Source organism: Aspergillus luchuensis, chromosome 1 (genome assembly GCF_016861625.1).
Source record: "Aspergillus luchuensis IFO 4308 DNA, chromosome 1, nearly complete sequence".
In the NCBI taxonomy this organism is placed as follows: Eukaryota; Fungi; Ascomycota; class Eurotiomycetes; order Eurotiales; family Aspergillaceae; genus Aspergillus; species Aspergillus luchuensis.
The window spans coordinates 4,181,681-4,194,702 of NC_054849.1; the positions used below are offsets into that span (position 1 = coordinate 4,181,681).

The window sequence follows — 13,022 nt, forward strand, 5'->3', positions numbered from 1 at the left end:
TCGAAGGTTTGAAGAGTGAGTTGCATTGCATTGTGTTGTGTTGCGTGCAGGTTATAGTTTCTTGCTTTCTTTTTTATACTTTTTTCCTTTTCTTGTTTATGCTTTCTTTGTTTGTGTTGGGGGTATATAAGGTCTATCAGGACTGCTGCGCAGGACTTGTGGATGGATCGATGGATGGATGGATGTCTTTGACAAAGGGATAGGTAGGTCTTACGAGCATTTACTTCAGGTCAAGCTGACATAAATCATGTATTCATTCAAGGTTAATCATTTCATTAACAAAAACTAAACATCCAAAACCAACGCGTCCCCTGTCCGTCGCACTCGACAACAGACTGCTCCATCATTATTACCCAGGTTCCGATATTATATATCCCAAAGGAAACCAACACAATAAACAAAACACTGCTCTGGATTGTTTGGACCCGCTGCAGAGGGCTTGCACATCTTGACAAGACCCCCAAGTGGTCTACAACCTGGACCATTCCCCGCGCAGCAATGGCCTTACTAGAATGGGTATCTGAAACATAACAACTGCAGGTGTATTACTCTTTCTTTCAAAGAGGCTCCTTTCAACGCGACCATGTCGATGGCCTGAACCCACGCGACTGGCTTAGACAGTCTCACGGGGGGTCTTAGCACGGCTACGAGCAGTGGGAGACCAGGGGAAGTGAGCAACAGGGATGATGAAGAAGCTGTTGCTGCTGTCGGCAATACCAGCAAGGGCGTTGTACCAAGCGGCGAATGCAGCCAGGAGACCGAAGAAACCACCTGCCTTAATGACGGGAGTGTTGGGCTCGCCAGCAGAGTTCCGCTGCAGGTAACCAACACCAAGCAGCAAGAAGGTCAGGTCCAGGAACAGGAAGAGGCAGAAGAAGGCGACAGTGGATCTCAGAGTGCAGAACAGCAGGATGGTGGTAAAGATGAACCAGCCCTAAGGAGGATTGTTAACGCGACGCTCATTCTCCCAGCCATTGATCAAGCTTACCAGCAGGTACAGTCCCATCGAGTTGTAAAACATGGTGGCGCCACCGGCGGATTCAATCGACGACTCGATCTCGAACCCACCGGGGGTCAAGACAATGGCGAAAGAGATCCAGAAACCTCCGTAGGAGGACAGAGCAGTGGCACCGAAGGTGTTTCCGACAGCCATTTCCCTATCAATAACGATCAGCAATTCATTTCGAGAGTGTGGCAACAGGGAGTACCTACCACATGCCAGCAAGCAACTGAACGAGACCACCATATCCGAAAGCCAGACCAACGACGATGTTGTTCGCAGAGATACCACGGGTTCCCATGTTGATCAAACTCAGGAGGAAAGTGGTGAGGGCGAAAGCGCAGAGACCCAGAGGCGCCGGGTTGGCGAACTTGCGCTGCTCGACCGACTTGTACAGACCAGGCTGGAATTCACCTCCGAAGGGGCGCAGGTTGGCCTCCTTGGTGTTGACGTGAGCCATGGGTCCATAGCCAAAACGCGCAGCAGCTCTAGCGGTCTCCTCAGCGGTCAACTCGTGGGTCAAGGGAGCACTGCCGTTGCTGCCGTTCTCGAGCTCAGGAGCCATGTCCTTCTCAATAGGGTGTTCAGCAGACATGATGATTATAGGGTGGAGATAATCCGATCAAGGATCCAAAGGTATAGGAGGGAGATTGATTATAATGGTTTAAGATCAAAGAGCAATCCAGCTAGCTGGACGGTGGAGGGAGATGAATATATATGAAACCACGGAGAGGGGAAGAGGAGGAGTTCAAAAAGAAAAATGATGCGCACAGCTCTGCTGGCCGGATCAGCAAGGTATCTTGACGACGACTGGGACCGTGCAAGATGTAAGAGGAATAAATAGAAGCAATGAGGAGAGAGGACAAGGGAGAAGAGGGGAAAAGGCGAAGGTCAAATAAGAAATAGGAAGTGGCCCGGCCTGACAGTGCTTCTCGCTGGGATTAACGGACTTTGGGATGAGACCCAACCCGGACGAGCGAAGGTTGCAGGGAGCCAGCAATTCTACCGGATTTGGGAGGAAGGACCGTTAGTTGAGTTTAGCCTGGGATTTTAGTTGGTTTGGTAAGTTCTCCTCTTTTTTTTATTTTATTTTATTTTATTTTGATGCTCCATTTTATTTTATTTTATTTTCATTCGACATTATCTCCATGGGATCCGTTGGTTAGCGTTGATCTGAGCAAAATTTGGGAAATTTCTCTTTTTTTCCCTCCTCCCCTCACCCTATTTGTCTTTTTTGGGGCATAATCTAGGCTGTTATTATATCATATTATTATTTTTTATTATTACGGTGTCACCATGATTTTTATTACTTTATCATGCTTTGTCGGCGATGCGCAGGAGTGGAGCGGCCGAATTTAGCGTTGGCTTTTAAAACGATGTGCAGGAATCCACCTGACGGGCCACTCCCGTGTGTGAATGTCCCTAATTGACGACTAGAAGTCAGGCTAACACAATGGGTCTCGCTGGCGAGAACTTGGACGCCGTTCACCATCACCAGAGACACAGACAAGAGGGAGGCGCCGATCCTCCATCATTCTGCGGTATTCTCTCCATTCGTCCATGAACTTCCCATTGGAGGCATGGGGGATTAGACTTTCCGCAAACCATGGGCAAGCGGGGGAGAAGAAGGGCTTTGCCATCGTCTTAGAGGGTTGTTTAATTACCTAGGTTAAAGGGCTGGAGGGAATAACCCCATAGGGCCCCAAAATGCAGGGTGGAAGGAACATGGCTCCATTCGTCCAGCAAGGGCTGCAGACTCACACGCGGACAACCTCTCAGATGGCAAATCCTTCGTGTGTGTGTCTCTCTCTCTTCCTCTAGTCGACGACCGGGTATCGCCTAAGAACGATTGACTTTCCAAGCCCGGGGAAAGCAAGGGCAGGTGGAGATTAAAGGCGCCCGAGGTCTGGGGAAAGAGCCAATTAGCGTAGTAAAAAGCTGCCACTGGAGACTCGACCTCCGAAGGCTGCGTTGTTATTGGTGTAACCCATCAGATGTCTTCGGCCGTAGTGCTGCCTTAGTCAGTAATACGGTAATATGGATGTATCTTTTGCTGAGCTGGAGTGTTGTGTTGTGTATCTCTCCAACTGACTGCTAACTTAGCAGTACGTATTTGTTTTCTCTCCTGTTGCAATAATAAGCACCTATGTACATTCCAGGTCTCATGCCATATGGTCTGGATTATTCTACAATCCTTGTATGTTTATGTATATCATTCATGGGGCTCTATAGATTATGATTGTCATCTCGTATGATGTGGCCCTTTCTTTCTTTCTCTTCGTTTACCAGCCACCCTCGCTACTACTAGTAGTTCTGTAGTAGTCCCTCGTAGTCCATCGACTAATCGATCGCCAAACGGTGCGGCTGTTCCCTCCTCCAAAAGGGTACGGGTAAAATTAAATTACATACGAACATCAGTCTCCAACCGGATCATCCGCGGAAGCTGTGCTGTCACTTCCATTACTGGATGTCACCCCAAGCGGGCAGTCAGTACTTAGTAACTGAGGCAGTAATGTGACTCTCGTGGGAATTTCTCATTTTTGAATCCCATCCGTCCGTCACCCAGAGTAACGGCGGTGACGGTATGTCTCTTGTCTATCGTTGGATCTGTTGCAAGAGAAGAGAAATAAGAAAAAAAAATGTTCATTCCACCCAACAATAATAACAACCCCAGCAGTTCCCTTCCCTTTCCGTCCGATCTAAACTGCACTGCACGATGGCCAAGTAGCATCTAACCCGAAAAGCTGAGCCCACGCCTCCATTGCCGCAAGGAGGTGTGACCCGACCGAAGATGACCCAGTTCTGGTCCCATACAAGCTAAGGGATTAGTCTACTTTTAGTTGGACGCTGTGGCTCATTGGAGAAGTCCTAGCTGGGTGACTGGTGGAGAGTAGTAGTACACAGTAAGTAGTAGTTTAGTAGTACAGTTGCTTTGGCAGGTGCAGTGATTGCGGGCCCTTACCTCTCGCATCACTCTTACTACGTACTGCTAAGTTACTTCCTGCGCCGGGGCTTCTGCCTAACTGAGGTTTAGTAGTTCTGTTAGCTGACCCGGCTGCGACCGTACCTGCTTTTTGCTTACTTACTGCTTGCTTGCTGAGCAATCACTGAATGATCCCAGGTGTGGGTTAGGGGGGTGGAGGGAACGGGACCGGGCCCGAAATCTGAAGCTTTCCGAGTCTCAAACCGAAGGGTCATACCGTTCTCTCCAAGCGCCCTTAATACATTGACTAGATGCAGTGTGAGATGCAGGCAACGCGGCTGTGTGGGTTCTACTCAATATGCTTAATCTTCCTTTTGAGATTGCTTATGAGGGAATTATTTTTTTTTCTTTCCTGCAGGATATCTATCTGAAATCTGACTCTCTATCATAGGTATCCTGACTCAATGTACGGAGCAGCTGGTTCGTTTTCAGTGGAAACTACGGAGAACCTTCTCTCCGTTGATCGCCGTGACGTTGAGCATAATTCCGGTACATGCGACATTATCAGTCATTGTCCGCGCAACCAGAAGGAAAAATAAAAATAAAAAAAAAGTAAAAACTAAAAGTACGATGTTGCCATCGACAGGATCAGCATTCAACCTAGAGAGCAGCTATCTTCATGCTACATCAGACTAGATACTGCTAGACACGAGACGAACACTTCCGTCTGGGTCGACCCCCATCGGCTCCAGATGGGTAGATTCCCCGTGTGCGGCGGCGGTGGCGGATGCCACCCGACAGACAGACAGACAGACAGAACCAACGATTCTGGATCCAGTAAATATCTACAAGAGAGGTTTGGGGATAGACTCCGTTCTCGGTCAGTTTCGTCGCGGCACAAAGGGACGCATCCCCACTTGGAGCGCCTCTTGGCGACCGTTCTGCCGCGTCGCCGATTTTCTCTCACACACACACACTCTCTCTCTCTTTTCTTTGCCTGTTCGTGTCAAGCTCAAACTCGGAACGTCGCCAGCCGCGTCTCCGAGTTGGCTCCCTGAAGCAGCTACCAGCTCTGCCCCCCCTATTCTCTCCCTTCTCTCCTGCCTGCTCTCCCGTCCACAGCCTCAATTGATGGCGTACGAACAAGCTCAAATTAACCCGGGACCCAGTCTCCCACTGCTCATCGTCATTTAAAATGAACCCCCCTTTGACACTTTTGACACTGACAGGAGGGTAATCCCTGAGCAAATGTCCGTTAAGCTAGTCAGATTGTAAATTAAACATTCAATAGTTAATCAGTCGGGTCTTTTGAAGGTGGAAAAGCAAAGCTGTCAAAAAGTAATGAACCTCGAGCTTATCATGACAGCTATCCCAACAATTACTCCGTATACTACTCAAGTAATCATTTTAGCCAAAGAGCTGCTTTCACTTTAGCCATTACTACTAGTTTCGCACAACACTTGCTTTTTCATTTATTTATTTATTTATTTCCATTATATTTTATTACCCTTTCCTACTGTGCAGGTACCTCGGCAGCCACGGAGTTCGGGTCGGTAAGTAAGCCGTAAAAATTTCTCTCTTGTTCCTTCTCTCTCACTACCATCTACTACCTACTAGCTAAGCTAGCTGCTAGCTACTAGCTACCAAGGGATCAAGCCAGCATGCCAGGTACGACGCACACACACAAAAACCTTCTTCCCTCTTCCTGCAGGGTTTTCTTCAAAAAAGCGAGCGAGCGAGCGGCGTTTCCCCAGCAACAAACGAAGCCAATTGCTTCTAGAGCGATTAGTCTACCTAGGTCGCATCCCATTCCTTCCTAAGACTTTTCCTCGTCTCCGACCGGGAAGCTTGTTCCTAGCGACGACGACCTCGACCACGACGCTGCTGCCGGCAAATGCTCTGCAGGGCGAGACCAGTATGCAGGTCGCTGCACGAAGACGGAGCCACAACCAAACCAACCAACCAACCTAGCACGCCCGTAGTAATCCGTATCTAGACTACTTACTAGTCTAGATAGATACAAGTCCAGTCCAGTCCAATCCAATCCTCGTATGACTCCCTTCCACACTGGACTCAAAAACCTGCGCTTTGGCTCCGCTCTAGATCGTGGTCCGGTCATAGGCACTAAATCCTGCAGCCAAGAAATGCCACTTCAACGAATCATCTCATTCCTGCATTCCCTTGTCCCAACAAATAAATTATCCACCTATCTGAACTCTGCGAGGAAAACAAAAAATACAGGAAGATTTTTTTTTTCTTTTCTTTGCGAAAAAAAAAAAAGCTCGGTCGCGGTTCGTTCAGTTCAGTTCAGCTTGTGCGGCGGGGCCCAAGACTAGTTTTTCTTTATTTTTCACTTATGGTGCCACTTGTAGATAGATACTAAATAGATGGATGGATATGGACTCGCCTGAGAGAGTAGTGAGTAGTAGAGAAGCGATGAATGGTGTGGACAGTGGACCACACCCATCCATCTTCATTCAGCCTACGGGATCCCGGGCCGGCAATTACTCCATCTCACTAGAATCGCTAGATGCAAAAAAAAACTTACTCCGTGCGGTACCCACGATGGGATGAATGGTGGAAGATGGCTTCATATGCCTGCTTAACAGTGGATAAGTCAAATCTCCATAGTCAAAAAGAATATCTACCTAGTAAGCAATTTGCACGTGCACGAATCCATCGCTTTGTTCTTTGTCTTTGTCTTGTCTTGGCTAGGCTACTTTATTATATGATATTACGCAGTACGTTTAGTTGCCAGTTCCCCATTTATATTATTATTTTATTATATTACAATATATTATTATTATTATCACACACACACATACTTTCAATTAATACGTATTAGTAGTTATTGAGTCTAGGCGGAATTAGGCCTGAGAAGCAATTTACCCGTGTCGGGATGTGTCTCACACACTCTTTAGTAGGATAAATGTCTGGTTATTTTATTTTAGTGCTTACCATGGTCATTTAACAGAGGAGGGGAGGGTAGACTAATGTAGGTAATCTATCTGCTGGTCCGGGTTGTACCCTTAATGGGAGGGAAGATAATTGGTTTGGTTCGGTTTGGTTTGGTTGTGGGAAATTAATACATCAGTTGGATTATCAGTAGTAAGTAGTTAGTTAGTTACTTGGAGGAAGAAGCACACGTAAAGCTTAGACCATCATGTCGGAATAGGCCGCAGTATCATTTCTTTCCGTCTTGAGCATGTTGGAGGGATGATATCTTCTTTTTATCTTTTTTTCTTACTTATTTTCATTCATGGCTATTTGTGATCAGGTTGAATTCATACATACGAGAAAATTCGGTGATTGACATGGTAACCCTGTTCGTACAGAGTAGATCGTGAAGATCCCATCTGACCGATTTCACTCATTTCAATCATTCTATATTTGCTAACTAGTAGTACTATTGTAAATGCTATTCTAGGTTTATCATGCCTTGTAGGGATTCAAAGTTTGTATCGGGTTCTATCTACTATCTACTCTTTAGCACGGTAGTACTATTGATTATCTTGAGTTTGAAAATGGTTTCAGTAGTATGATGTAATTCCATCGGGCAAGTAGAAAAAATAAATATATTTTCTGTTGGTATATGTCCGTGTGACGGAAGATTTTTCCAATCTATTGAATGTTAATTTTCGGTCTATTTCTTTTCTTTTTTCTTATCACATGTGTGACTTGCACTCTGGTGTATTGTTTAGATTCTATTAATGGGATTGATTATGCAGCTTGTGTATGTATCTTGCATCCTACTTACCCCTCATAGATGTGAATATCATGTTTCGTGATGTGTGAGCAGCAGATGAGGGGAATAATTCTGCATATACTGGTCTTCGGAGAAGTACTATTTCTCCGCATGGTACACAGAATAAGCACACAGAATAGGTGGGAGAATATGTACCATGTACATGTGCACACCCACGTGGTGCATTACTTAGCTCTATTGCTTAATCCCGTGGAGTATCTGCTTGGTTGCCTATCTGCTGGTTCTGCGGGGGAATTGCAGGATCCTGGTGCGTTAGTGGTCCACGTCACTGTGTTCCAATTTTGGACTCGTAGATGCAGCTGAGGAGTTGCTTTTGCCTGAGACGTATACTTTGGTAGGCATTTCCTCTTTTCTTTTTCGGATACGGTTCAAGGGATATCCCTGTGTGCAGACATGCTACTTTGGGAAGGACATCCACTCATTGCATCCTGGTACGGGCCACACACTTGAAATGAGTATGACCCTGTCGACGATCCACTGTCTGGGCAAAGGATCTGACTATTGATGGTGGGCAATGGGCACGGCCGTGGATCGTGGTTGCATGGGATGTTGGGGTAGACAGCCTACAAGGTCACGGGATGATGAGAAGTGAGGGGGATCGACGGCTTATCGGAGGGAGGGGATTTTGAATCTGATATTGCTGATCGAGCTGACATGATGCTCTCTAACGCTGCCGACGCCTAATTTCGCTAGTTACGGGTGATCTCGCGGATTCAGAGATGACAAATCGGGCACAGCTTCTGAGACTGCCTAGTAGAGCAGCATTTGCAAGGTCAAACCATGGATGATGTTCCTTGCGTCCGGACCGCCCTTGTTTGTTGTCTGGTCGGTTCCACATCCACGCTGCTGGTACCGAGACCCTGGAAATTGGGCTGTGGATGGCCATCATCCTTGGGTTCTTCTTGGGGTCTGGGGATTTCCCGTTCCCCGCGACCACTTCGTAGAGGTGGCTTGGTATAGATCCTGCCTGGGCAATCGACAAATGATGAGACGTGTTGCTCGATACCCTCGGCTCGGCGGAGCGGAGAAACAAACCAAAATCTTACGTTCAAGTTCGAATAAATCTGGAGCTCTCCTTCCAAGAAGCTATGCGCCACATTTGGAAGGACTCGTATTGGGGTCCACTGTAGCTTGGAGGGGATATTCCACACTCTCATGTTCTTCTTGCTTTTTTCGTCGAAGGCTTCTCTTTGTCCTTCTTGAGCCTGGTCCCCGCCTGCGGAGATGCGGTAACTTGAATTCTCGGATATGACTGGCTGGGAGACGGTTCCAGAAGTCCCGGCAGTGCTTCTGATAGTACACTTGCCGTATTGCTCACTCCAGGTTTAGAACCCACTCGATATTCGACAATGATGCAATTCTTGTGTGTGTATTTTTTTTTCTGCTCTTCTTCCACCTTCGTTATCTCTGCTACGCCCATTTTTGAGTTACAGCTGGTGGAGTAGGTCCTGGACAATGGCCATTGTATCGAGGTTGGGGAAAGTAGGCGGCTGGGGCAGGAAACCGGGTTTGTCCGTGGCCAGGTTAAGCCGGTCCACATTCGAGTAGAATCTTCGAATCTGAAGCGAAAGCAGAACTCAGTCCAAATGCTCACGGCTCCATAGTTCATGCAACAAAGCAAAAACAGCAGGTAATCTTCACCTACTAGTCAGTAGATGGCTAGATGGGTTGCCAGAATCCCGTGCCGTCTAAGCACGACGCCTTGTAGATCTTTGTCTTTCACCCACGCGCCTTCGGGCTATCTTAGCCCCATCACCACATGCCAACCAGGTGGCAAGCTAACATAGTCACAATTTGTTCAAAGTCAATCACAGCCGGCGTCTGTGACGATCTTTGGTGGGATGATGGTTGGATCGAGTGATGGTGTTTGTTGATGTGGGGAGGAAGATCTACAGAAGAAGCGGTCTGGCATCCTTCCGGTTTCCTCACCAGCAGAGGCAGCGCCCATCACGGAATTGGCCTCAATGACTATCGAGGGTCCAAGTGGAATTCAAGTGGATTCCTCGGCTCTATCCTTCGATAGTAGGAAAGCGGCGGGGTGTTGAGAAGCCTACGAGACGAACTGTCGTTCTTCATGCGCTTCACCGACTCGATAGTGGCATGGTGACCGATTGGTAAAATGACAAATTTGTTGATAGACCAGATGCTGCTCCGAAGATCATGAGCTGCAGTGATCGGGATTTGCTGTCGCTGGATGGACGAGCTTTGCTTGTTGCTTGTTGCTTTTGCTGATGCAGCACGTGCATGTCAACCAGACAACAGAACAGCCAAAACAAGCAAGAACTCGCCGACCATCAACACTCCCACTTTTGATCACAACTCTCTTCTCTTAATTGCTTACTTACTCTCCCACAGCCAGCACAACTCAAGATGCAGAATAAGATACCTTCATAGCTTATCCCATCGCCACAATGGTATCTGCCGAAAACTGCTGCGTCGACTGTGATCTTGCTCTGCTGAAGCGAGTACGCGAAGGCGAACTGCATCACAATGACTCTGTGTGTACTAATCAGAAGTTGAAAGACAGACTAGCAGCATAGAATCTATGGTTGCATCCATGCATTCTGATTTCTCTGCATTGCTGTTATGCTCTACCTCGGTCGCACCGCACCTAGATGGACCTCACCACATATTCATTAAGCCATGACTTGGTAACTGGGCAGACTAGACTTATTGTCGATAGAAGATCCGAGGACGCGATGCATCGAAGAGTGATAAGGTGTCTGCCATTATCTTGACAGATTCGCGTCGTGCGGGGTTGATAAGCTGCAGACACGATATCCCCGTGAAAACCGGCTTACGACCTTCTCTTTCTGGAGCGATCATCCTAATGGTCTTGACATTCAGGGTCTTTATCAGTGATATCAATCTCTACCAGTATCTTTACTTCCTGACTAACTTCAAAGAGAAGGTGCATTGCGCGCCGCCTGTCAGGTGATGCTGATTGATATCGACCGGCCAGCTGTCACTCAAAGCTGGCTATGACTTACAAGTGTGCTCATACGTGGCTCATTGCCCATTATCTATTAGAACTCACAGTCAAGCAACGATATCGGCTGCGTAGATTCAGCTATATGGGAGGCTTCGAGCTTTTGCAGGGATCGGGTCCTCCAATAGCCTGATCAGATCCTGATTGATATAGAAGCCCGCGGGGTTATCAATCTTCGAAGGGGTCAAACAATCCCAATTCATGTTGCTAAATAGCCGCTAGTTAATTAAGACCAAATCTGGGGACCAATCAAAGCAATCAGGATGTGCAATCAGTCGGCCGAGCACATTACCTTTTCACAATTGGCAGGCGCTTGCACAAGCATATCAGGTTATCAGAGCGATAGCAGTTCCAAGCCTTGAAAGCCAGTGGGGTATAAGAAAGGTGCAGAGAGATGGCTTCACCTGCGAAGTATCTCATCTTGCCAAAGTAATCTTCAGCTGCGTACAACCATCAAGGACCATCATCGGATGAGGAGTATGGCGGAAACCATGACAGTTTCTACATCAGGAAAAGACGACAAGTTGGTCGCCACAAGTGCAGTTGACACCGAATCGAAGGTTGACGGTCATGTATCTCTTGGCCAGGCTGATGCAGCACTGGAGTACCTTCATGCTGGCGAGGTGGCAACTTTCTCTGATATCGATGAGAAAAGGCTGGTTCGCAAGATCGACTGGATGGTTGTGCCCCTAATGTGGGCGATCTACTTTCTGCAATACCTAGACAAAATTCTAAGTCAGTGTGTCGCGACAGCGTGCTCGATTCGACCCAGAAGCTAAACGGTTGCAGTCAATTATGCATCGGTCATGGGCCTTCTTGATGACACTGGCATGCGGACAGACCAATTCTCAAACCTCGCTTTGGCATTCTACGTATCATACCTCTTCTTTGAACTTCCAACTGGGTATTTCATGCAGCGTTTGCCAACTGCAAAGTACTTGGGAATGAATGGTAAGACACTCAGTCATCCCATATCGGCGATGCTGACGAATAAGTGACCCTCTGGGGCCTTTTGACAACTCTGAATTGTGTTGCGAAGAACTTTCCCGGACTCGTCGTTCTTCGAGTGCTCCTAGGATGTTTCGAAAGTGCTGTAGCACCTGCGTAAGACACCATCTGACGTATCAAGAACTTGCCTAACGAGATTAGGTTGATTCTGATAACCTCCATGTGGTACAAGAGGAACGGTGTGCAATAAACCCCGCTGATCAATTCATATTCACTAACCTAGTGAAGAACAACCTAAGCGCATCGGTTTCTGGTACCTGGGCACAGGTACCGCGACCATATTAGGCGCCCTCGTTGCATACGGGCTGCTTTTCTACGAAGGAGACAAGTTTTACTCCTGGCAGATCATGTTCTTGATCTTCGGGCTCATTACTATCGCAGTTGGGATCACAGTTATTGTTGTCTTCCCAGACAATCCTATGAAGTCTCGCCTCAGCCATGAAGAGAAGTTAATGGTAATTGAGCGTCTTCGCGAGAATCGGACGGGTATCGAGAACAAGCATTTCAAATGGGAGCAATTCTTCGAGGCTTTCAAAGACCCTCAGACCTACCTGATCGCTATAATAGTTGCCTCGGGGAATATCAGTAATGCAGCCATCAGCAGCTTCTCGGCCTTGATCATCAAGAATTTCGGATTCGACACCAAGGAGACTGAGCTACTTACGATACCGGGCGGTGTCGTCAGCGTGATAAGCATCCTACTCGGTACATACCTAGCAGGCCGCTTCGACCAGCGGTGTTTCTGCATCATCGGCATTCTATGCTCTGGCCTCCTTGGAGGCTGTCTCATGGCATTCGCTCCGAGTGACAACAAAGGCGCCAAGTTGGCAGGAAACTACCTGACCAACTGCGTGGGCTCAGCACTTCCCTTGCTTTATTCTACCGTCGGCGCGAATGTCGCCGGCCATACCAAGAAAGTGACCATGAATGCAATCGTTCTGATGGCGTTCTGTCTGGGCAACATACTAGGCCCGTTGTCGTTTCGCACTGAGGACGAGCCAGAGTACATGCCAGCTAAGGTCGCCATTGTGGCCACTGTCTCTGTTGCGATAGTGTTCACCGTGGCTCTCAAGTGCTACTACATCTGGGAGAACCGACGACGCGATAGAAAGTGTGCAGGGCTCCAACATGAAGAGAATTCCGAGTTTTTGGACCTTACAGACAAGGAGAACCTTGAGTTTAGAGTGAGCGCGTATCTTTTTGGTAAATTTAGCGGTACTAACATGGTCTACAGTATAAACACTGAGCTAAGAAGAAGATTAATGTCATGTCTATTATGATATATACAAATGAAATCAATATACTATATGCAAGCGCTCAACGATCATGCCACAAA

General features: G+C 47.4%; 3 protein-coding genes across 3 annotated transcripts; 1 reads left to right on the forward strand and 2 right to left on the reverse strand.

Moving 5' to 3' along the window:
* Nucleotides 1–613: 613 nt before the first annotated feature.
* On the reverse strand, nt 614–1,595 carry AKAW2_11407A (acetate uptake transporter family protein; the record flags this gene model as incomplete). Its single annotated transcript, XM_041683888.1, has 3 exons — nt 614–934; nt 989–1,157; nt 1,213–1,595. 3 exons carry the CDS (start codon nt 1,593–1,595, stop codon nt 614–616), a joined length of 873 nt encoding a protein of 290 aa, XP_041538127.1.
* A 4,144-nt stretch (nt 1,596–5,739) lies between these two features.
* Nucleotides 5,740–6,042, reverse strand: AKAW2_11408A (uncharacterized protein; the record flags this gene model as incomplete). The annotated part of the gene is made up of 1 exon (XM_041683889.1): nt 5,740–6,042. The coding sequence occupies one exon, from the start codon at nt 6,040–6,042 to the stop codon at nt 5,740–5,742; it is 303 nt and encodes a 100-aa protein (XP_041538128.1).
* Nucleotides 6,043–11,148: 5,106 nt separating this feature from the next.
* On the forward strand, nt 11,149–12,932 carry AKAW2_11409S (putative MFS transporter; the record flags this gene model as incomplete). Its single annotated transcript, XM_041683890.1, has 6 exons — nt 11,149–11,413; nt 11,468–11,629; nt 11,674–11,782; nt 11,828–11,865; nt 11,915–12,870; nt 12,921–12,932. 6 exons carry the CDS (start codon nt 11,149–11,151, stop codon nt 12,930–12,932), a joined length of 1,542 nt encoding a protein of 513 aa, XP_041538129.1.
* Nucleotides 12,933–13,022: the final 90 nt, after the last annotated feature.